At 44.3% G+C, this 23272-nt stretch overlaps 1 protein-coding gene across 8 annotated transcripts in view; it reads left to right on the forward strand.

The window, feature by feature from the left end:
• PIGN (phosphatidylinositol glycan anchor biosynthesis class N) overlaps positions 1-23272 on the forward strand; it is an 89123-nt gene that overhangs the window by 25594 nt on the left and 40257 nt on the right. For all 8 annotated transcript variants that reach the window (XR_008331574.1, XM_053397075.1, XM_053397076.1 and 5 more), the window contains 10 exons: positions 1092-1151; positions 2305-2397; positions 4237-4292; positions 8852-8930; positions 10504-10686; positions 14647-14786; positions 15963-16062; positions 16297-16389; positions 17110-17201; positions 18130-18244. Coding sequence is in view for 7 of the 8 variants with exons in the window: in XM_053397075.1 (XP_053253050.1) it covers positions 1092-1151; positions 2305-2397; positions 4237-4292; positions 8852-8930; positions 10504-10686; positions 14647-14786; positions 15963-16062; positions 16297-16389; positions 17110-17201; positions 18130-18244 (1011 nt within the window). In the remaining variant the exon portion in view is untranslated. The remainder of the gene's footprint in view (positions 1-1091; positions 1152-2304; positions 2398-4236; positions 4293-8851; positions 8931-10503; positions 10687-14646; positions 14787-15962; positions 16063-16296; positions 16390-17109; positions 17202-18129; positions 18245-23272) is intronic.

The following is a 23272-nucleotide window of genomic DNA, read 5'->3' on the forward strand; positions in this document are numbered from 1 at the left end:
CTTCTGGGTCATGTGGCCAGCATGACTAAGCCGCTTCTGGCGAACCAGAGCAGTGCATGGAAATGCCGTTTACCTTCCCGCTGGAGCGGTACCTATTTATCTACTTGCACTTTGATGTGCTTTTTAACTGCTAGGTTGGCAGGAGCTGATAGTCTTTCAATTAATAAAATTGTGCTCTAATGAATTGTAAAAACGAAAAGAGAAAGATGGCTACCTCAGTGGCTCAGATCAGAAGCAGCATGCTGCTGAATGCCAGCTGCTGAGGAACGACTGTGGGCGAGAGCTATTGCCTTCACATCCTGCTTATCGTTTTTGCAGAGGCTCACTGTCGGATGCTGAATGCTGGACTGGAGAGCAGAGCCCTTGCTACTTTTCCCATTGCACAGCCACAGTTAGAAGATTGACAACATTATGTCTGCAAAGGTCCTAGGCAGCATTCAGTCCTAGTGCGTCCTTGATCGCCTTGTGCCTGCCTCCCCCTGCCAAAAGCACAGAGCCCCTCTTGTTCCAGGCATTACGTGACGTTTGTCTCCCTTCTGTACTGACCTACATTTCAATTTTCCTAAAAGCAGTAAAACGTGGACAGTATTATTTCAAAGACCTAAAGTCTGCAGCAAGTTTTAAAGGACCTCACACTTTGTTTACATCAAAACAGATTTTTCGACTTTGTAATTTTACAGTCGGGATGCAGGTGGCACTGTGGGTTAAACCACAGAGCCTAGGGCTTGCCGATCAGAAGGTTGGCAGTTCGAATCCCCGCGACGGGGTGAGCTCCCGTTGCTCGGTCCCTGCTCCTGCCAACCTAGCAGTTCCAAAGCACGTCAAAGTGCAAGTAGATAAATAGGTACCGCTCTGGCGGGAAGGTAAACGGCGTTTCCGTGCCCTGCTCTGGTTTCGCCAGAAGCGGCTTAGTCATGTTGACCACATGATCCGGAAGCTGTACACCTGCTCCCTCGGCCAGTAAAGCGAGATAAGCTCCACAACCCCAGAGTCGGTCACGACTGGACCTAATGGTCAGGGGTCCCTTTACCTTTACTAATTTTACAGCACTTCGCTTCACAGCCTTAAACTGAGTGTATTTTTCTCCACAGGCTGATATAGCGCCGCTGATGGCTTCTCTTATTGGAGTCCCTTTCCCCCTGAACTCTGTGGTAAGATGCATGCTAGTTGTTGGGTTTTTTCTTCTTCTCCTGGTTATGCAATTAGAATCCTTGATTGAGGGAAGCCTCCAGTGGGGAAGGGGTGCAGGAGTCGGAGGATGCTAGAGAGAGCTGCAACACCGAGCCTGAGCAAAGCGGGGAGGAGGCAGGTTCCCCTTTGCGCACTCCCTCTCTGCGCAGTCGGTTTACACGCAGAGAGGGGAGGCGTAGGATGGGGGTCAAAAGACTGCTCTGCTGGGGAATGTTTAAGGACTGCCCACTCCCAGATTCTGCTAGTGACTGAGCAGACATGGAATTGAGACGTTCTGCACTGTGAATGTTTTGCACAGATAATAAAGCCTTGAAAAGACCAGTGGGGGTCTTGCCTGTTCGCTCTCAAGCAACTGCGCCGGCACACATAACACAACCCTTGCAAGGAAAAATGGGGACATAAGTATTTTTAATAAATAAACTTAACCATATCACCAGTGGCGGAGCCAGTGTTGTGTAGTGTTCTGGTGGTGTAGGGTTCGTGTCTCTGCTCCTCCACATGCAGCTGCTGGGTGACCTTGGGCCAGTCACACTTCTTTGAAGTCTCTCAGCCTCACTCACCTCACAGAGTGTTTGTTGTGGGGGAGGAAGGGAAAGGAGAATGTTAGCTGCTTTGAGACTCCTTCGGGTAGTGATAAAGTGGGATATCAAATCCAAACTCTTCTTCTTCTTCATGCTCCGGCACCAGGGGGTGGAGAGCAGGCGGGGGCGTGGCTGGCATGCGTCCTGGGGGCGTGGTGCATGTCAGTTAAGCACGTTGCTCTCTCTTTTTGTGATGGGTCAGCGCGATGCCAGTGGTGTGGGTCATGGCCATGGGGCAGGGGAGAGACTGGTAGGTGAGATCCTGCTGCCCTTCGGTATATAATGACTTGGTACTGTAGAGTAGCAATTTCTGTTTCCCCGCAGAAACTGCTTACATGTTTTTCTAGTCTTGGCTTCATCGGATCTTCGAATTGTAGAGGATCATCTAGTCCAACTTTTTGCAATGCAGGAATATGCAGCTGTCCCTTACGGGGATCAAACCTGCAATCTTGGTGTTATCAGCACCACACTCTTAACCAACTGAGCTATCCATAATGTGTCCATAAAACATGGGTTTTGGTGCCTTTTTCAGGGGAGTCTACCTCTGGAGTACCTGAACAACACTGCTCATTTTAAAGCAGAGAGTATGTTTACAAATGCTGCTCAGATTCTTGAACAATTTAAGGTAAATGAAATATTGCTCAAATGCAAACGTTACACGTCTTTCTAAATACATGCAGTGGGAAAATAACTTATAAAAGCTATTACAGTGGAGAGAGCGAGAGCGCGCATTTAAATACTTAAGACTGCAATTTAAAACGATAAAAGAATTTTTCTAAGATGTTGAATTTATAAATAAGAAGCAGCAGCATCAAGTAATTTTAGTTTAAATCCCTGCATCTGTTTTTTACTGTAACAGCTTGATATTTTTCACTGACTTAAGGAGAAATGTAAATATTTCACGATACTTGTGGTATTGTGTATAATACTGTATAATACTGTATTAGAATGAGGAGTTTAAGGGACAAACTCTGGCTAGCCAGTGTGAATTGTTGCCACTGAAAGCAATGCATTCTACCAGCGGGGTCAGATGGGTCCTGGAATTGAATTCCAATCTCGCTAATGACTATTGCTGGCAATCCTCAAAGTGTTCTGCTGGCATGGGTCCTATTCAAGCAACTGGGACTTGAATCACCAGCATTTGCAGAGTTGGGGTTTGCATTTCCTCTTCAGCCAGGTTTGGAACATTCCTGTTACAATCTGTGCATATGGCTTCTGGTACATGCCAAAGAAAGCAGAAAAACCAAATGTTCCCAAACTCAAGCCATTCATCTGTTTCAGACCAAGAGACCAGCTCCCATAGGTGCCTATCTGCTCTTTAAGGTCATTAAAAGAGGACCTCTTACGTGTCTGAAGTATGTTTCATTGCAACGAAGGAGGGGGCCTTCTTACAAAATGTGCCTAGATTTTGAAACTCCTCCTGAACCCGGCTAACGTTGTGCACCCTTCTTGTTTGCTTGTTGGATTTCAACTTCTATCACCCTTGGCTGTTGGCCATGTTGTCTAGGGCTGATGGGAGTTGCGAGTCCACCAGCATCTGTATCTAGTTTGTGGTGTGAATTTTAGCCTCTCTGAATGTTTAGGAAGCGCAGGATATAGATAGATAGATAGATAGATGATAGATAGATAGATAGATAGATAGATAGATAGATGATATACAGTCGTACCTTGAAAGTCAAATGGAATCCGTTCTGGAAGTCCATTCGACTTCCAAAGCATTTGGAAACCAAAGGGCAGCTTCTGATTGGCTGCAGGAAGCTCCTGCAGCCAATCGGAAGCCCCGTCAGATGTTCGGCTTCCAAAAGAACGTTCGAAAACCGGAACACTCACTTCTGGGTTTCGATCGCAAGGCACGACTCTCTCTCTGTGTGTATCTATCTGGATGAGAGTGGGTCCCCCAAGAATGGCCTGCTCCTGGACATCTATACTGAGGGGAAGGCATAAGTTGCTGCTCCTGGTTCTTATGCCTCTCTTTGGGTACATTTTTGGACTATATTGCTCCTAGATGTCTTACTTGAGGAGTCAGAACCAGGTATAACACGGATTTTCTGGGACACCACCAGAGCAAATTAAATTTGGGTTTATCCATTATGGGAAAGAAAGCTGGTGTAGGTGTAACCTTAGTCGATCTCTAAAGAGACCTGTAGTGATCCACTCAAAGGACCCTGCGGTAATGCTCACTGTGCCTCTCCTAACTCCTCCCTTCTGAAACCATATATATGAATCCTTCTCCCCCACTGGCTGTGTTTAGGGCTGCACACTTACCTGGGAGTAAGCCTCACCGAACACTGAGGCTTGCGTCTGAGGAAACATGCTCAGGCTGCATTTAAAAAAATTAAAAAAATAAAAATCCTGTGTATGATAGATGCAGAAGGTTGGCATGCATCTCCATATTTTTCGTAATTCATTTCCTTAACAGTATACAGTACACTGCTTTTTGTTTAAACCTGTCGTTCTTTCTCAGATTAAGATGGCACAGAAGAAGAAAAGCACACTCTCATTCCTGTTTTCACCATTCAAGTAAGGGTGTCCTCAATCTTACTGTGTTTCCTTAATGACATTTTTTTTAAATCTCTTTGCTTTTCTGTCAGATACTGATGATAAAGGAATAACCGGACTGACAGGGATATTTACTGAGCAGTTATGGCTGCGTGGGATCAGTGCTTGGATTGAGAAAATGTAAACACTTAAAAGCAGAGCTAGGTGGGCCCAATATGATGTAAATAATTATGACATGGTGGAGTGTTGTGAGGATAAATATTTAGAGGAGGTCATGAATATCAGTGCCAGCTGCAGGCTTACCCCAGTTTACTCCTGATTTTATTATCAATTGCCATGGAGAGTAGGAGAAGATAGACCCGAGTTGTTGGCTCAGGAGGATGGCTTGAGGAAGTGGACTGTGATACTCAGAAAAGGGAAAACTGAGCAAGTGTAATACTCACTGCTCCTGTCTCTATCCCCCTCTAGAGATGGGAGATAAATTACGAGGGGACTGTGTAGCTGACATCTGCTTCCTATTTACAGCACACAATTTAATCCTGCTTTTTCCAAGTATTTTGCGACACCAGCCAATAAGACCATAAGAGCGTAGTACAGACATCGTCAATTAAAACCACTCTAAATTAAAAGAACCACAGAAATGACTGAGTGCTACCAGGTCCCTGTTGGAAGAAGAGGGGTTTTGTGAACCTCTCTGAACATTTAATGATGCGCTGTTCAGAAAGAAGGAAAGCTGTGGCAGCAAATGACTCTTTGCTGTTTACTGTTCTAATATGCTGCAAAGACATAACAGGCAGCAGTGTCTGTTGGCCAGACCTCAGTTGCTGAGTGGGCTTCTTAGAACGTATGGCCATATTTATAGTGAAGCATATTCTAAAGAAGAATGACCGGAATTACAACTCGGAATGAGTGCTCAGAATTCTCATAACAGTTCCTTTAACTCCCTCTGAGAACTGTGGTCCGCAGGACTTTTTGTGGAGAAGAAATACCGTATTTTTTGCACCCTAACACTCACTTTTTTCCTCCTAGAAAGTAAGGGGAAATGTCTGTGCATGTTATGGAACGAATGCCTACGGATGGCGGGAGGATCTGCTGCAGTCGTGAGCAGAGGATCCATGGTTCCTCTTCCTTCCCTCCTCCGTGACTTGCTTTGAAACAGCAAAGCGGGAGAAGAGCCGCTGAGTGGGGAGGAGAGAGGGGGACAGAGAGCCTGCTTCTTTAAAGGAGCAAAGCGGGAGAGGAGAGGAGCCTTCTCCTCTTATACCCCTCTTCTGCATTATTAACAGCATCCTTCTCCACCCACCCCACGCGTGTTCCTTGTCCCTTGAGTGCTTTTCCTTCCCTCCCCACTTAAAACGTGGTTACAAACCACAGATCTACATGGATCCTCAGGATTTTTGCACTGGGTCACCCCAAATTCACCATCAGATCACATAGCATGTCCATGGCTACAGCTTGCACCAAAAAAATCACGCACCCACTCTTGCCTGGGGCCGCAGTGGTGCAAAAACATGGTTACAAAGCATGGATCCACATGGATCCTCAGGATTTTTGCATTGGGCTACCCCAAACTCACCGTCAGATCACATGTCTGTGGCCACAGCATGAACCACAAAAATCATACATCCGCTGTTTCGTTTAGAATATTTTTTTTCTTGTTTTCCTCCTCTAAAAACTATGTGCGTGTTATGGTCTGGTGCGTGTTATAGAGCGAAAAATACGGTAATTTATAAAGCAGTTTTCCTTTGTAGTGAACATATTCCCTACAGCCAGCACTTTGAGTATCTCTCTGAATTTTAATAAAGGAGGGGGGGGGACAAACTAAAATGTACAAAATAGCCCCACCCACATACATTCCTGATCAAGGAAGTGAAGCTGTCATAGAATTCACATTCATAGAATCCTAGAGTTAGAAGAGACCCTGAGGATCATCTAGTCTAGGATCTTTATTTATTTAATGTGTTATCTGCTGGATCCTCTCCCCCAAAGTCCCTCTGGTCCCAAAGAGATGAACAATTAGCCTGCAGACCACTGTTAGAATAAAAACAGCGACCAAGATATTTTTCTTAGCGTTAATGCATGCAGTGCTTATATCACAAGAGTGCTATGCATGCATTAGGTCAGTCAGCCTTACAATAACCTTGTAAGGTAGATCAATATTTTTATCCCCATGTTTCAGTGGAGCCAGGCTGAAAGTTTGTAGTGAATGGCTTGCCTCAGGCCATCATCATCATCTAGTGAGCTCTTCTTGTCCAAGATAGGGATTGAATTTGAGAGCGTCCCGTGTTCAACTCCCTGTCTCTTAACCACTGCATTCCTCTAGGCCATGGGTAGGCAAACTAAGGCCCGGGGGCCGGACCTGGCCCAATCGTCTTCTAAATCCGGCCCGTGGACGGTCTGGGAATCAGCATGTTTTTACATGAGTAGAATGTGTCCTTTTATTTAAAATGCATCTCTGGGTTATTTGTGGGGCATAGGAATTCATTCATCCCCCCCAAATATAATCCGGCCCCCCACAAGATCTGAGGGACAGTGGACTGGCCCCCTGCTGAAAAAGTTTGCTGACCCCTGCTCTAGGCTATGTTCTTACTAAATATGCCAAAAGCCTTAACTTTCTTTCTATCCTTGATCTTTGCATAAAGGGCTAAAGCCTTAAACAGCTTGGTTTTTTTCCATTTATTTTATTTCACGAAATGCATACACCATTCGATTTTTAAAACAACAACAACCCCCAAAGTGGTTTACAAAAAAACAAAAGCCAATAGTATTATTGGTAAGAACAATTAAGATAGCTATTTAAGACATTCAAAAGATTAAAACCAGCAGCAAACTAAAAACAACACCACTGTACGCATGTGTACCTGTTTTTCACCGGAACAGCTTTTTTATTTTTATGCATGCTTGGCCTTTGCAACATGGAGAGTTTACTTTAAATTATTATTTGTGGCAATCTTCTCCTGCTTCCCTCATTAAGCCCTGTTCACTCGAAAGTGTCTTGCATCACGTCTTTCAGACCTTGAGGCTAAAGTTGCTATTTCTAGTCCCTGCTGAATTCTTCTGACTCTGCTGCAATGTTGGCCAGAGGAGTTGCTGTAGATCACATATTTTCCTCCCTCTGGCCTTTAATTGACCCTGACTCTTTAATTTATTTACATGCAAAATACATAAGTGTGCAAATTCTCAGCCTTTTAAAAAATAATCTGCTTTGTTGTCATGAGCGGCTTAGATATTTCATCTCACCAATTTATGCCCATTGAGAAACTTACTTTTTAAAAACTTCTTTAATGTGTGTGTTTTAAGTAACGGGGGGTAGAAACAGACTCATGTGTATGGTAGTATGTGCTAAGCACAGATTTCCCACTTTAAAATTGTTGGGTTTGTTTGCTTTTACTTGTTTTATAAGGTTTAGTGACATCCCACCCCACAGGAAGAAAGCCATATCTGCAGAGATGGCCTCATTCAAAAGAGCTCAATAGCCAGACTGAACTCTTGTTATGGTTCTTCATTTTCATCACAGACTTGGTGTCTGAACTGTCAATTTCTCTTTACTTTATTGGGAGACATGAATGATGTGGTGGAAATATTAATTTTGTCATGTATATTCCCAGCGAGAGCTACTAACATTCCCTAAGGGACAATTTACAAGCCTTTGCACAATTAGTGCTGATGTTTAGTTACATAATTAATTGTTCTTACACAGGAACGATGTTGTTTATATTCTTGTAATGAAACAGATTCCCCTCCACCCTCCCATTGTTGACGATAAGCCTCTACAGTTTTTGAGGCTATAATCTGAAGTCTCTTGGGCTTGCTCAGTATTACATCGGTGCAGTGATCTGTAAGATGCAGTGAGCATCCATTCAAACCTCCCAGATTTTCATTCTTGTTGCCTACACATACAGTGGTACCTCTACTGATGTTCACCTCCAGTTACGTATCCTTTGGGAAGTATTTTTCTGGGTTTCGCCCAGCGCATGCGCAGAAGCGCTTTACCGCACCACGCGCATGTGCAAAAGCGGTCCCTCTGGTTGCGGAAACCTCAGGATCCGACCAGAGCTCCGGGACAGATCCCGTCCACAACTGGCGGTACCACTGTGCAGATGAGTATTGCGGATTCAGAAGCTTGGCAATTATTAAGATTTCCTCCCCCAGCCAACCTGAATAAAAAGAAAATGAAGCTGTTCTTCTCTAACACCCCATCTAATATATCTAATATATCTAATATATCTAATATATCCTTTACATTGCATAACTTGCTGCTCTCTTTAGCGGATCCCCTCAGGTTCCATGGTTTTCTCCAGACGCAATAACCTAAAAACTCTCCAGGGAAAATACAGCAATATTTTTTTAAAAGTTTGCACTGGTCCCTTGTAGACACGCTTTTAAGCAAGATGGCAATCTATAGATGAGGGCATTGTGTGTGTATTATTTTTCTTTTAAAGTAACAATCACAGCTTTTATAGAGCAAAACAGATAGAACACTATATTGCAAGAAGTTTGCCCGCTCTTATTCTTCCATCCTCAAAAGAGAAATAGAACTGAGACTAAAATAAAATAAAATTCCTCTCTCTTGTGCATAGATCTCTCTCTGAATCGGAACAGATTGACATTCTTAGAAAAGCAAGGACTTCTATTCATCATGGGAAATACGAGGAAGCGGTAAGTGAACAGGAACAGCCCCTTCCATCTTCCCTTAGTCTTCTGTGTGGTATTTTAGCGAACTGTTAAAGAGATGGGGAAACAATTTTCAAACTGAGGGCCGCATTTCCCTCTGAGTAAACTTTCGAGGGGGATGCGGGTGGCGCTGTGTGTTAAAACCACGGAGCCTAGGAGTTGCTGATCAGAAGGTCGGCAGTTCGAATCCCTGCAATGGGGTGAGCTCCCGTTGCTCGGTCCCTGCTCCTGCCAACCTAGCAGTTTGAAAGCATGTCAAAGTGTAAGTAGATAAATAGATACCGATCTGGCGGGAAGGTAAACGGCGTTTCCGTGTGCTGCTCTGGTTCGCCAGAAGCGGCTTAGTCATGCTGGCCACATGACCCGGAAGCTGTATGCTGGCTCCCTCGGCCAATAAAGCGAGATGCAACCCCAGAGTCGGTCACGACTGGACCTAATGGTCAGGGGCCCCTTTACCTTTTTAGTTCCATCCTAAGAACTTTTTGATTTGGGCTTTTTGTGAACTAATCCGCTTGTCAACAGCTGGTTGAAATTTTGCTTTGTCTGCCTTGCATTGCAAAAGCTGGCAAACAGTTTGCAGTAGGTTAAACTGAAACCGCAACCCCAGAGTCGGTCACGACTGGACCTAATGGTCAGGGGCCCCTTTACCTTTAAACTTCTGAGGTCAACTTGCTGGTGGCGAGGCAGCGACAGATGCAAGAGTGGCCCCTTTTCAAAAACCATTTTTTAATACAATAGGCCAGTTTCTTCGCATGTCCCGCTATATTTTTCATCCATACAAGCAAGACGTGTCATCGGAGTCCAAGGACACATTCCAGCTAGGCAAAAACAGTCAAGTGGGGTCCAAAGCAGGGCTGGTGAGGGGAGAAGGAGTGTGGCTAGCGAGACGTTGTGCCCTTTGGAGAGTCCCAAGGGCCAGATAGAGATGTCTAGACTAGAGGGTCAAATTTGACCCATGGGGCCTGAGGCTCCCCCTCCCCACCTTATCTGGGCCTTCCTTTCTCCCCTATTGCTATCTTGTGGTAGAGTGTTTACATTTGATGTAACAGGGACACGGGTGGCGCTGTGGTCTAAACCACCAAGCCTCTTGGGCTTGCCGATCAGAAGGTCAGCGGTTTGAATCCCCGCAACAGGGTGAGCTCCCATTACTCTGTCCCAGCTCCTGCCAACCTAGCAGTTCAAAAGCATACCAATGCAAGTAGATAAATAGGTACTGCTGCAGCGTGAAGGTAAACGCCGTTTCCGTACACTCTGGTTTCCGTCACGGTGCTCTGTTGCGCCAGAAGTGGTTTAGTCATGCTGGTCACATGACCCGGAAAATTGTCTGTGGACAAACGCCAGCTCCCTTGGCCTGAAATGAGATGAGCGCTGCAACCCCATAGTCTCCTTTGACTGAACTTAACTGTCCAGGGGTCCTTTACCTTTTACATTTTATTTTTCAATTCATTTCTAAATTTCATCACTGGTAGTTGGGTTTGTCTATGAAAGTTGGGTTTGAACCCAGTTGTGAGTCAGTCTTGAGAGCAATAGGGTTATATTGGTTGTTTCCTTTCTATAGGTTTCTCTTTGCAGCAAGCTGATTCGCCTTGCTTTGGAAGGACTCTCATATTATCATACGTACGACAGGTTTTTCCTGGGCTTCAGTGTCACCATGGGTTTTGTGGGCTGGACACTTTATGTCATTTTGATTATTACAAAGATGCATACTGATCTTCTGACGAGGAGTATTGCAAATAAAGAGGTAAGTTCAGCTCTGCCACTTCTGGGGTCTGCCTGCATAATAATAATAATAATAATAATAATAATAATAATAATAATAATAATTTATTACTTATACCCCGCCCATCTGGCTGGGCCTCTCCAGCCACTCAGGGCGGCTCCCAACAGGATATTAAGAACACAATAAAACATCAAATATTAAAAAGTTCCCTAAACAGGGCTGCTTTCAGATGTCTTCTAAAAGTCAGATAGTTGTTTATTTCCTTGACATCTGATGGGAGGGCGTTCCACAGGGCGGGCACCACTACCAAGAAGGCCCTCTGCCTGGTTCCCTGCTTCTTGCAGTGAGGGAATCGCCAGAAGGCCCTCAGTGTCTGGGCTGAATGATGGGTGTGGAGACACTCCTTCAGGTATACTGGGCTGAGGCTGTTTATGGCATTTTCTGTAGCAAGTTAGCTCAGTGTCTGGCTTGTCAGGCCTACACAGGTATTGTTATTTACTACATTTATATCTTGTACTTTCACCTGAGTGGAGCTGAGAGTGGCAAAAAACACACAAAAAAACAACACACAAGTGTCAAGGGGGGGAAAGGTCTTAAAAACAGTGCTGGATCAACCATTTTTTCCCCAGTATTTATTCATCTGCAATAAATGTTAAACCAAGGTTAAGGAGAAGGGGGCTACCTCTTTCTCATACATCTGACACAAAAAAAATCCTATGACACGTTTCCTGGTATCTCATGCATCTATTTAAATAGGAAGGAAAAAAGGTTTTCTCTGACAAGTGCTCAAACACATATGCACAGTTGAAAAGATGAACTGAGAGCAAAGACGTTATTCTGTGGAAAAATTAAACCTCTGAAAACCTTTCATTGTGAAAGGATTTGCTTTGTTTGCTAACACGAATGAAGATCGCTGTTTTCTTAGCATTTCCCAATAAATTCATGTGAGCAGAGCCTTGACCTTTTGCAAAGTACAGTGTAAGATGAGATAAGCTGGGCTGATTAATTATTCTAAATAATTCAAAGAATACTTAGAGACAAAATGTTTCATACCTTGTGTTTAGTCTCAAATATCCTCTCCCTGTACGAATCTGAAGAATATTTAAAGATGTAATTTTAGAGCGCTGAATTTCCGGAGGTGTTTGAGAGTATTACATATTACATCTCTAAATATTTTTGAGCATCTGAGAGTAAATTATTTAAAATGTTCGAAATGCTTTTTAAACAGTGGGGGTTTGTATCCCTTGGAGCTCACAGGAGCAAATTGGATTTTTTTGAAAAAGGTGCCATACCACTTCTCACTACTTGTAATTATATCTGACCTTTCTTTCAAAGAACTCAAGGTAGAATATGTGGCTTCCCTGTTTTTATCCTCACAACAGCCCTGTGAGGTAGGTTAGGCTAAGATGTGGTCATTGGCCAAAGATCACCTTGTGCACTTTATGGAATGAATGGGAGATTCGAACTGTTGTCTCCCCAGTCTTCGTCTGACACTCTAACCCCCAAGCTACACTGATTTCTTAGAACATGTGTATGCCTTCATTTCCCCACAGATAAATCCTGGTAGGGTTTATATTCCTGGATGTATATGGGTGCAATTTCACAAACAAGTATCTATCTTTTTTAATCTGCGTTGTTCAGCAGAGGGTATAATATGTGCGTATATAGGAAATTGCCTAGGCAAACTCAGCCCTCCAGATGTTTTGGGACTACAACTTCCATCATCCCTGACCACTGGTCCTGTTAGCTAGGGATGATGGGAGTTGTAGTCCGAAAACATCTGGAGGGCCGAGTTTGCCTATGCCTGCCTAGGATAACATTAGAGATAGTAAAAGGTAGATGTTGGATTTTTCTGTGCTCTTTCCTCATATATATTGTGCCTGTTTGTATCTGCCTAGCATTGTTTTTCAAATCAGCATAAGAAATCCCCATATTATTGGTATATACAGTCATACCTGGGTTGACAAACGCCCTGGAACTTGGACGTTTTGGCTCCCGAATGCCGCAAACCCAGAAGTGATTGTTCCGGTTTGTGAACGTTCTTTTGGAACCCAAACGTCTGACGGGGCTTCCGTGGCTTCTGATTGGCTGCAGGAGCTTCCTGCAGAAGCCGCGATTTGGTTTTCGAACATTTTGGAAGTTGAACGGACTTCCGGAACGGATTCCATTCAACTTCCAAGGTACGACTGTATTCTCATTTAGGCAGATTTGAAACTTCAGTGATATAAATCCTTAATGGAAGAAATGTTTTTTAGAAACTTAAGTTTCCCTAAAGTTATTTACACAGGTGCTGGTTTTGTGATTTGTGGAATGTTTTGATTTACAAGTGCACTGCCAGAATAACTACTTGAAATTAATTTGTTCAAAGAGAAGGAATTCATTCTCTCTCCCCCCCCCCCGCAACTCCCTCTCTCTGATCATGATCCCGCAAAGCTGTATACAGTGGGACCTCTGGTTAAGAACTTAATTCGTTCCGGAGGTCCGTTCTTAACCTGAAACTGTTCTTAACCTGAAGCACCACTTTAGCTAATGGGGGCCTCCCGCTGCGCTGCCGCCGTGCGATTTCTGTTCTCATCCTGAAGCAAAGTTCTTAACCCGAGGTACTATTTCTGGGTTAGCAGAGTCTGTAACCTGAAGCGTCTGTAACCCGAGGTACCACTGTATTTGGTCTGTCCCATAAATTTTGTTGAGGAAGTGTATATGTCAGATAGATGCATGCTTCTTCTACAGAAATGATCGGGGTAGGCCTCTCAGAGAGCAGAGCTCCATGTACACAACACACGAAGGTGGAACTAGATATTGCAAGACAAGAACACTTCTGAAAATGGCAACCTTCTATAGAGTTTGCCTCCTCCGTAGGGTATATAAGTGAAACTTGGCAGTGTCCCTTTGTTATCACAGTGGCACAGTTGGATTGTAACACTGATTGGAAAGCCTAGCTAGGCAGATTAGCCTGTGAGCAAGCTGTGTGCTGATGCATGCAGCTCAAGCGATCCGTACTTGGCTCCTGCCTTCCTTGAGCAGCAAAACAAAGCCGCAAGTTGCAGCCTGCTTAGCAATTACATCTGAACCAAAACCTGTGGTCTGCTTCTTCTCAACAAACCTTGAGCAGGAAGCTGAGGTTTGTTTGTCTGCTCTAGTAAGGCCAGGAGCAAAGCGCAGGGTGCTTGAGCCGTGTACACGAGTACACAGTGTGTTCACAGAATAATTTCCCTCACTATGCTTTGAAGCAAGAGTTTACAACTGAGCATGGCAACTGTTTCCCCCTGATTCTGTTCTGTATCGTCGGTGCTTGCTGATGCAGGAGAGAAGAACGACAGGGAAATGTGTAGCTTTGGAGATGTCAGGACACAGTGGCATTTCATTATGTGTTACGGAGTTGGCTAATTCAACATGACCCCCCCCCCCTTATGAGAGTATCTAGTTCCATCCTGGGACGCGGGTGGCGCTGTGGGTTAAACCACAGAGCCTAGGACTTGCCGATCAGAAGGTCGGCGGTTTGAATCCCCACGACGGGGTGAGCTCCCGTTGCCCGGTCCCTGCTCCTGCCAACTTAGCAGTTCGAAAGCACATCAAAGCGCATGTAGATAAATAGGTACCGCTCTGGCGGGAAGGTAAACGGCGTTTCCGTGCACTGCTCTGGTTCGCCAGAAGCGGCTTAGTCATGCTGGCCACATGACCTGAAAGCTGTATGCCGGTTCCCTCGGCCAATAAAGCGAGATGAGCGCCGCAACCCCAGAGTCGGTCACGACTGGACCTAATGGTCAGGGGCCCCTTTACCTTTTTAGTTCCATCCTAAGAACTTTTTGATTTGGGCTTTCTGTGAACTAATCCGCTTGTCAACAGCTTGTTGAAATTTTGCTTTGTCTGCCTTGCATTGCAAAAGCTGGCAAACATTTTGCAGTAGTTTAATCTGAAACATTAAAATAAAATATTTGCAATGTTAAAGTAATATTTTACAAGTACCTGTTTTATTTTCAGGGAGCCGGTTGTCTTTTCCAGTATACGTTTCTCGCTGTTGGGGTGTTAATTGCCATTTTCCTGCTCATTCAAAGCTTGCCTTGGACTTATTACATATATTGTCTGTTACCAGTCCCGATATGGTACGCAGTTTTGAAAGAGTAAGTTTTTAAAAAGGAGGGGTGGGCGGTAGGGAATCTGTATGGCTGCATTTGAAGTTGATCAAGAGGAAGCAAAAAGGCAAAGAAAGCTTTGGAACGGATGAGTAATACCTTCTAAAGTGGCCTGATATCTATCTATCTATCTATCTATCTATTTATTTAAAGTATAATTCTGCTCCTAAGAAATATTTCAAAATGGTGTACCAAGGAAGTCAAACAACAAGATCAAATCATATGGCATATAAAGCAAAGGGGGGGGGGGGAATAGATAAAACATCAGAAGTTGCATGATACAACTTTCAGTCATACAGTATCCACCCAAATTCTACGTTCACTAACTCTTTCAATCACTTCAAGTTAATGCACACTAGCAAGTTACTATTCCCTTACCCTCAGCTTGAAAACCTGCGCAGGAAAAGTTAAAATCTTGCAATATTCATGCGCCATCCACACAAAAATAAAAGCGTGATTACGCTGCTGATGAGCAAGTGCTTTTAATATGGCAGAAAGGTAGTTGAATAACACGATCCCCTACAAATTACCTGATGTGTGCTTTTTTATTTTTGATTGGGTAAATTGTTCTGTAGACTCTATGCAATAAAATTTGATCGGCATTGTTATTTATGGTTGTTTTTTGTGTGTGGCTCCTGCTGTGCAGTGAACCACATTCTGTAGGCTAGTACAATATGTATTGATTGCGGACAGAGTAGCAGTTCATTGTCAGAAGTGCCAACATTTCGTTTCATTTGGTATTCCGCCTTTGTGGAATGGTTGAGGGAAAGGGCAAACTGGGCATTTGAACTATGTGTAGCGGGAGAGGATGAAGGAAGTGTTGTGTCTGGACTCTGAGTGAGAGATAGGAAAGTCTGCAGAATTTAATTCTGCTCTCTAGCTACTGAAGGCACCCCTCTGATCCAGGCTACATATGATGTCTTTCGTCTTTCTAAGTTCACTGTCTTGTACCCTGATGTATACGAAGCAGAAACCTGTGCCACGCAAAATTTGAACTGGCCCAAAGTAGATAATCAAGTCATGTCGGTAAATAGTTATTCTCTCGTTTCATGCTGCACTGGAAACTGCTGTTTCCAGTTCATAGGCATTGAGGTTAGGTGACAATCTATGTACTTTCTGATCTGATAAAAAATAATAATTGCCTAATGTAATCTTTTCATACAGATACCCAGTTATTCAGAGACTGGTCGCATCTTTCGTGAACTTTCAGCCGGCTCAGCTTGCTGGATTCTTACTCGTTTGTGTCCTGGGAATTGAAATATTAGTAAGTGATACACATAATTATTGATTTTCATTAATTAGCTTCCATTACTTCATTGGAAACCTTTAAAAAAAATCATACATTTAAACTATAATGAAAAGGATGAATACAGAAAATGTTTTGAGAAATTGAAACTGGGCTATGAAGATATTATTTGGGATATTATTTGTTTGAGGAGAATGTCAGTCTTGCTAACATGTCTGTATTTCTCTCCTCTATCTCCATTTCTAAATCTAGGTTTTCTCATTTTTCTATCGCTCCTCCCTCAGTTTTGGCCTGATTATCTTTTCCATGTGGCCATTGGTTACTCAGCAGTGGAAACAAGCAAAGGTATTTAATGTGCAGAGAGATTCTGATTCTTTTACTTATTTGTTTACTTAAGATATTTTTACCCCACTCTTCAGCCTAAAAGCATGCCAGGGTGGCTTATAGATCCAAAAAACATGAGACGGTCCTTTCCCTCAGGCTTGCAATCGAAAAGCCACGATCCAAAAGTGGTGGTGGGGAGAATGAGGAGGGAGAAAAACAAGCAAATTCAGGCACCAATTCTTAAAAGTTGCACAATTCTCGTAGCAGCCAGCTGGTCATTACACAAAATCCATGTGGATCCTAAGTCCCTTTCTGTTTTAATGTCACAGAGCTTTAAGTACGTTCTTGAGAATGGGGTTGAAAGGCTTCTCTAATTTCAGGTTTAAGGTGCTGGTTTTAACCTTTAAAGCCCTATACGGCCTAGGACCCTCGTACCTACGGGACTGCCTCTCCTGGTATGTCTCATGGAGGACCTTATGGTCTCCAGACAAAAACATCTTGGAGGTCCTGGGCCACTGAGAAACATTTAAGAGTGCGAAGGAAAACTCTTAAATGACGTGTGAGGCAGAAGGTTGCATTTGGTGCAGGCATACTTTTTTTGAGGATTCGGAGACCTCCAAATGGCAATTTTGACATGACCTCACCTGAACCCTGCTGTTTCCACTTCGTATTTCAGTTCCCATAATTAGTTTTATTTGCACACGTGACTCATTTATTTGGTGTTTCTTTTCATTGCTGTAGACCATCGTGCTAAGCTGGATTCTTTCGTGTTTGCTTCTGGCAGTCTTCCCCTTGATGCCTGTTGTAGGAAGAAAGCCAAGCTTCTCTCTAGTGTAAGAGCACAAATAAAATTATTCCGAGCCTCCTTTGGCATGCACAGATTTCATTTTCATTGGGCGGGGAATATGTTATTGAAAGCGTATCACCACTATTGTTGAATTCCAGAATTTAAATAAGGTAATTGTGGAGGAAATTCATGGGTTTTTTGTTTTTTTCAATGAGGTTTGTTATTGAAAACTTCATTTTTGGAGCACTGCTCTCCTCTTTGCTGGAGAAAGGCATCCTAGAGTGGGTTCTCTCTATAAATGTATCCCTCATTGGAGGAAATCCTATCCTTGTTTCAGTCTTTTTTCAGAATAGAGTTAGATATTTCTAATAGCTCCTACTAGTTGTAGAGCTAAGAGCTCTATGGAGACCTTTCCTCCTTTCTCTACTTCCCTGCCATGAAGAGGGAAAGCCACTGAAACCACATTGTTGGGGATTGCCTTCTGGGTCCTGGGAGCAGAGGGGAAGAACAGAAGTTAGAGGTCTGCAATCACAGTATTGGTGACATGGTTTGCAGGCTCTTATCTGCAAACAGAGGGACCGAAAGGCCCGCAAGTGGACTTGGGACCTGGTAGAGTTAGGAGATGCAGTCATTCACTGAGAAAGGAACCAATGTTTATACAACTTCCTTGTTTAGTTACTGGAAGGTAATTCTTCCTCTGTAAATTGCCAAGTTAGTGGCTTTTTAAAGTTTTGGCACAATACGGGAAATTGTGAAGTTGTGGTGAAACAGAGTCTTGTGAAAGGGAAGGAGGACATCATCAAAACTTCTTGATTCTGTCTTCCTCCTAGTTCTCAAAAGCTTAGATTAATGTTTTATGTGTGTTGTGTAGTTGCCCTTCAGTAACATGATTTCAACTTCATGAAAATTATTCCTAAAGCTATATATTCTTCAAAAAAAATCACACAACCTCACAAATGTCTTATATTTTACAGAACCACAGCAGGGTTGCTGATTCTGTTGTTGGCTTCATCTTACCTGATGACATGCCTCTGGAAACAGAAAAAGAAACACATGCCTTGTAAAGAACTCACAATATACCTCTTTCAGGTCAGTGACTTCTGTAAACATGAATTATTGAGAAGTGTAACTTTCATTTATGCAGTCACTATTAAAAAAAAATCAGTTCTGCGTATTCTTCTGGGTCAGTTTACTCTTTACCACGAGTTTCCCCACTGATTTGATATTTCTTAAGGCACTTGTCATGATTGGCCACAACTCAGCACCTCCAAGGAGCAAGCAGAACTCCAAATGTGTTTCTCTGATCTGTTGTGAATGCTAGAACGCTCCACGTTTACAAAGGAGGATCTCTGTGTAACCGATTCGTTTTGGGAACTTGCTGTTGAGTGAAGGGAGCCTGCGTCATGACAAACCATGAATTCACATTTTTGGTCCATTTCTCTGCTACACCCAAACCATGATCTCCTAGTCTGCATTTAACACTAGGTCAGCGGTTGTGGTTTGTTCCCTCTGTGTGCTATTAATAGGTGGAGTAGTCCACATCTATAGGAACCAACCCATGCATGGGTCTGACAGTATCTTGCACATCCTTTTGTGATAGTCTGAGGGCTGATTGCCATCCTTCTTTTCGGGGTTTTGTAAAAACGTTTCAAAAGTGTGTGGAGCAGCTGTTCAGCTCATTGTGACCATGTGGGTAAAAGTGGCTTTTAAAAATACCGTATTTTTCGCTCTATAGGACGCACTTTTCCTCCTCCAAAAATTAAGGGGAAATGTGTGTGCGTCCTAAGGAGCGAATGCAGGCTCTTTGGCTTCAGCGATAGCAACGCGAAGCCTCTGAAAGGGAGGGAGCGCTCCCTCCGCGCTCCGGAGGCTATGCGTTGCTTTCGCTGAAGCCTGGAGAGCGAGATGGGTCGGCGCGCACCGACCCCTCTCGCTCTCCAGACTTCAAGGATAGCCGCCTGAAGCCTTTGGAGCGCAGCGGGAACTCGCGCTGCACTCTGAAGGCTTTGGGTTCCTTTTGCTGAAGCCGGGAGAGCAAGACACTCCTGGCTTCAGCAGAGAGGGAGAGCTGCGCAGCGCCCCTTCAGCCAAGCGGGAGGAGAAATGGAAGGGGCTCCGTTTCTCCTGCCGCTTCGCTGAAGGGGCGTTGAGCAGAGAGGGGGAGAATTTTTTTTTCTATGGTCGGGTGCGTCCTATGGTCGGGTGCGTCCTATAGAGCGAAAAATACGGTAATAATAAAAAAGCTCTAGGAAGCGTCTTTAGATTATTACGTTCAGCCCTTTCCTGGGCAATTGTACAGAGAAGCAAAACAGTTCTGGTGCCGCTGCAGAAGGGAGCCAGGGATGTTAACTTCTGGAGCAGGAGATGCAGCAGCAGTTGGACCTTCAAGCGTTCATGAAGGTGGAATTAGGCATTTGTATTGGGGAGGTATCTTGAAGCTCACAGGTGGTGTTGGTGGAACAGTCAGACCTTGCTGTGCCCCCATTCTTACTCGAATTGGCTCAGAATAAGCCTAACAGTTCCATGATTTTGGGGGGCGGGTAGATTGGTTTCCGTTACTATTACTTACCCGGGATATATTTCAAAGGTGCATTGAAAATGCTTTTTGGAGGGAAGCGCAAACAAAACTTTTCAAAGTTCCTCGCACAGATCATAAATAAAACCAATGCAGTCCTCTTTTCTTTCTCCAATTTTTCTCGTGTCTGCTCGTTTTGTAAAAAACTTAAAATATTTCCTCTTTGTCCTTCGTGCCAAGAATTCAGGACAAAGATGGCTGTGCAGGGCTGGCACTGGGGGCGTTGGCGGGGGGGGGGGGGAGGGAGAGAAAGAACATCCTTGGCTTATGGCCCCAAACCACTTTGTCAAAATAGGTTAAGTTTCATCATTATATAGAGAGTATATTTTCTGAGTGTCTGTTGTGTGTTATGAAACCAGGTCATTTCAGAATGTAAACCTACTGTTTTTGCTTAGGCATGAGATGCCATTGAAACTTCCTCCCTGAGAATATGCACATATCCACTTTCTCTTAAAGTTCTTTTTTTCTTTTCTTAGTAGACTCAAAGAACTCCCCTCTTATGTCTTAAGTATGCGCAACCTCTAAAACGTAAAAGAAGATACCCATAAAATTGTGCAAGCATGCTGGGGAATAGAGGAGAAATTGTCCCACTAATATATCAGGCCCTATCCACTGTAGATCTATGAATTGTGTACTGAAGGCTGAAGCCTTATCCTTGCCAGGGAATCGTTGCCTGCGTCCCCAGGGCCGAAGAGAGAGCAAAAAGCACCAGGAAAGATTCTTCTTTGGAGAAAAAATTTTTATTGAAATCTGTGCACAGAGGTGGCCAGTGGGATCGTTCCCAAAAGACTGGCCCATAGATACAAATAAACAAGCATCTTTATACCTGAGAGTCTGCCCATCTCTTCCCACCTCTTCAAATTCTCCAATCAGCTAGCAAGGTTAAGCTTATTTCCTTATATGGTATATAGCTATCTGGCTAGCTAAGCCGCCCTCCTTCCCTTGTTTGTGTGTTCCTCTCTTGCGTTAGAGCATGTGCAGAGAGTAGCTCCGGGTTTGCAGAACTCAAGTAATTGCAGAGAGGAAGTAGCTCCCAGCTTGCAAAGCTAAAGCAATTGCGGTTTTGTTAGCTGCTTAACCACAACTGCAGAAGTTAGCTTAGGTGCAGATAGTATTGAGATTAACCCTTTCAATTCCCTCCTCTTCTTTTGGACAACCTATCTCCTAGGTTCGTCCTGGTCTCTTGGGTTTATAATCCTGGGGGAGAACAATAAGGGCCATGATATTTTTATTTTTTTTTGCATCACACCTTGTAAGCATTGCACCAAGCAGGGTATACAGAGGCAAAGAAGCAAAAGGATTAATAGCGGCCCTGCTAATAATACCACAACATGCCTGAGCCAACTGCCATGAGGCAGCCAGAAATATAACCAACCCCATAGATCACCTCCTGTAGTTCTTAGCGGGTTCCTGGCTATCATTGTTTCCATGTGATCAATGGTGGCTGAAATGCTGACATTATTATCCGGGACATATCTATTTTATTGCTGAAGGGCCCACTGATACTCGTGCTCTATCAGCTGCCTTGCTTCTTGGGAGGTTGTGTCCCACCTCTCTGAGGAGGAGCCTATTATCTTAACCAATTTTCCCACCTGTCCTTGTGGATGCTTAATACTCTCATGATTTCTTCCCAACACACTGTATCCGAAAGGGGCTTCTCCCTCTACATATATTAACATATACCCACAGGAATATATATCCACCCTTGCAGAGGCCTGACACACAGAGTGACTATATCAAAGAGTTCTGGCCCCAATATCAAAAGTCCTGGCGGTGCCTTAAAATTTGCTGGGAAAAAAAGTCTCTACGTTGGGGACGCTGCCCGCGGGCGTCCCTCCCATCCACTTGTCCAGTCGTCTGGCGCTCTTCTGGAGATGGTTAGCTTCAGAGGATCATCAGGATTTGGTGTAACTGTCCAGTCTAAAATAGCCTTCTTCACTTAAGTGTGGTGGACCCAAGGGGTGAGGTAACAGCAGTGGGCCTGGGTCCACCTGTTAAGAAAGAGAAAAAATCTCGGGAGAATTACTGCACATAATTATCAAACTGCACATTTTGACTAGCATGGGGGGTTATCCAGTTTTGTGTCCATAACAATGGATAACTGCCACTGCCTTGGGCTCCCATACAGCATCCAGAAGGTTCAATAAGGCTTGTGGGTGGGCCACCTGGTTTCCTCTGGAGGTAAGCAAACCTCTTTCCTTCCATAAGGCTCCATGGGCATGTAAAGTCAGAAAGGCATACTTAGAATCAATATAAATGTTTATCTTCTGTCCCTTTGCTAGGGTCAGGGCTCTGGTGAGCGCTGTTATTTATGCCAGCCGGGCCGACGTTCCAGGCGGGAGTGGCTGCACTTCGATCACTTGGTCTTCCAAGGCTACCACTGCATAGCCTGCCTTCCGCTGTCCAGCCTTAACAAAGCTGCTTCCATCCACAAACCATGAAGGCCAATGGGGGTTTGCTTCATCTTTGAGGTCTGGCCTGCTAAAATATTCTTCATCCATTACTTCAATGCAATCGTGCATCTGCTCCTCACCTTCTCCTACTGGCAACAGGGTAGCTGGGTTGAGGGCGGTGGTGACCTGAAACTTCAAACGCGGATGCAGCAGTAACATCTGGCACTTTCTCATCTTCGCTTGGGAGAGAAAATAGGTACCCTTCATGTCAAGCAGAGCTGGGACTGCATGCGGGGTCACACAAACAGTGTCTTGGCCAAAAGTAAATTTGTCTGCTTTGTTCAGTAGGGTGGCTACTGCCACAACTGCTCTCATGCACGGCGGTAAGCCTTGTTCTGTAGGCATCAGGCGCTCAGATAGGTATGCCACTGGCTGTTGCCAGCTTCCCAATTTTTGGCACAAAACCCCTTTCGCTGTCCCTTGGTCCTCATCCACGAATAGAGTAAAGGGTTTCTCAGGGTTTGGGATGCCAAGCGCTGGGGCTTGCTGTAGTGCCCTCTTCAAATCCACGAAGGCTTGCTGTTGTTCTGTGCCTCAAACAAAGGGGTCTCTCTCAGTTCCTCTGGTTGACTCATGTAGAGGCTTGGCAATGATGCTGTAATTAAATATCCATATCCTACAAAATCCTGCAGACCCCAGAAAGCCACGGAGTTCCCTGCGGTTCTGGTATCAGGATAATAGCCTGCTTCCTTTCTTCACTGGTAACAAAAGGGTGTTCCACTATGATTGGCATTGCCTCAAGATCCTATGTTGGAGCAGTCGCTCTAGATGCACCCACACTCCTTCAGTCGCCCTTCGTGGGATGGGATACTTATTTACCGCAACAGGATTGACAAATGGCTTGGGCTTCACGATTATTGGTGGAATATTCTTTGCCATTCCTGGGGGGTTCACTTGTTCCAGAATACTGGCGGGGATGGCTCCCTCCTCTTCTTTTACCATCATGAGGCGCCACTACTCCCTCAGGGGTGCCTCCACAACCAGTTCCCCAAGTGACATAATGGACATTGTGGCTTCTCCCGATGGCTTTAAAAATAATTTGGGCTTGCAACTTTACCAACAAATCTCTTCCTAATAATAGAATAGGGC

The sequence above is a fragment of the Podarcis raffonei genome, chromosome 7 (genome assembly GCF_027172205.1).
Source record: "Podarcis raffonei isolate rPodRaf1 chromosome 7, rPodRaf1.pri, whole genome shotgun sequence".
Taxonomy (NCBI): Eukaryota; Metazoa; Chordata; class Lepidosauria; order Squamata; family Lacertidae; genus Podarcis; species Podarcis raffonei.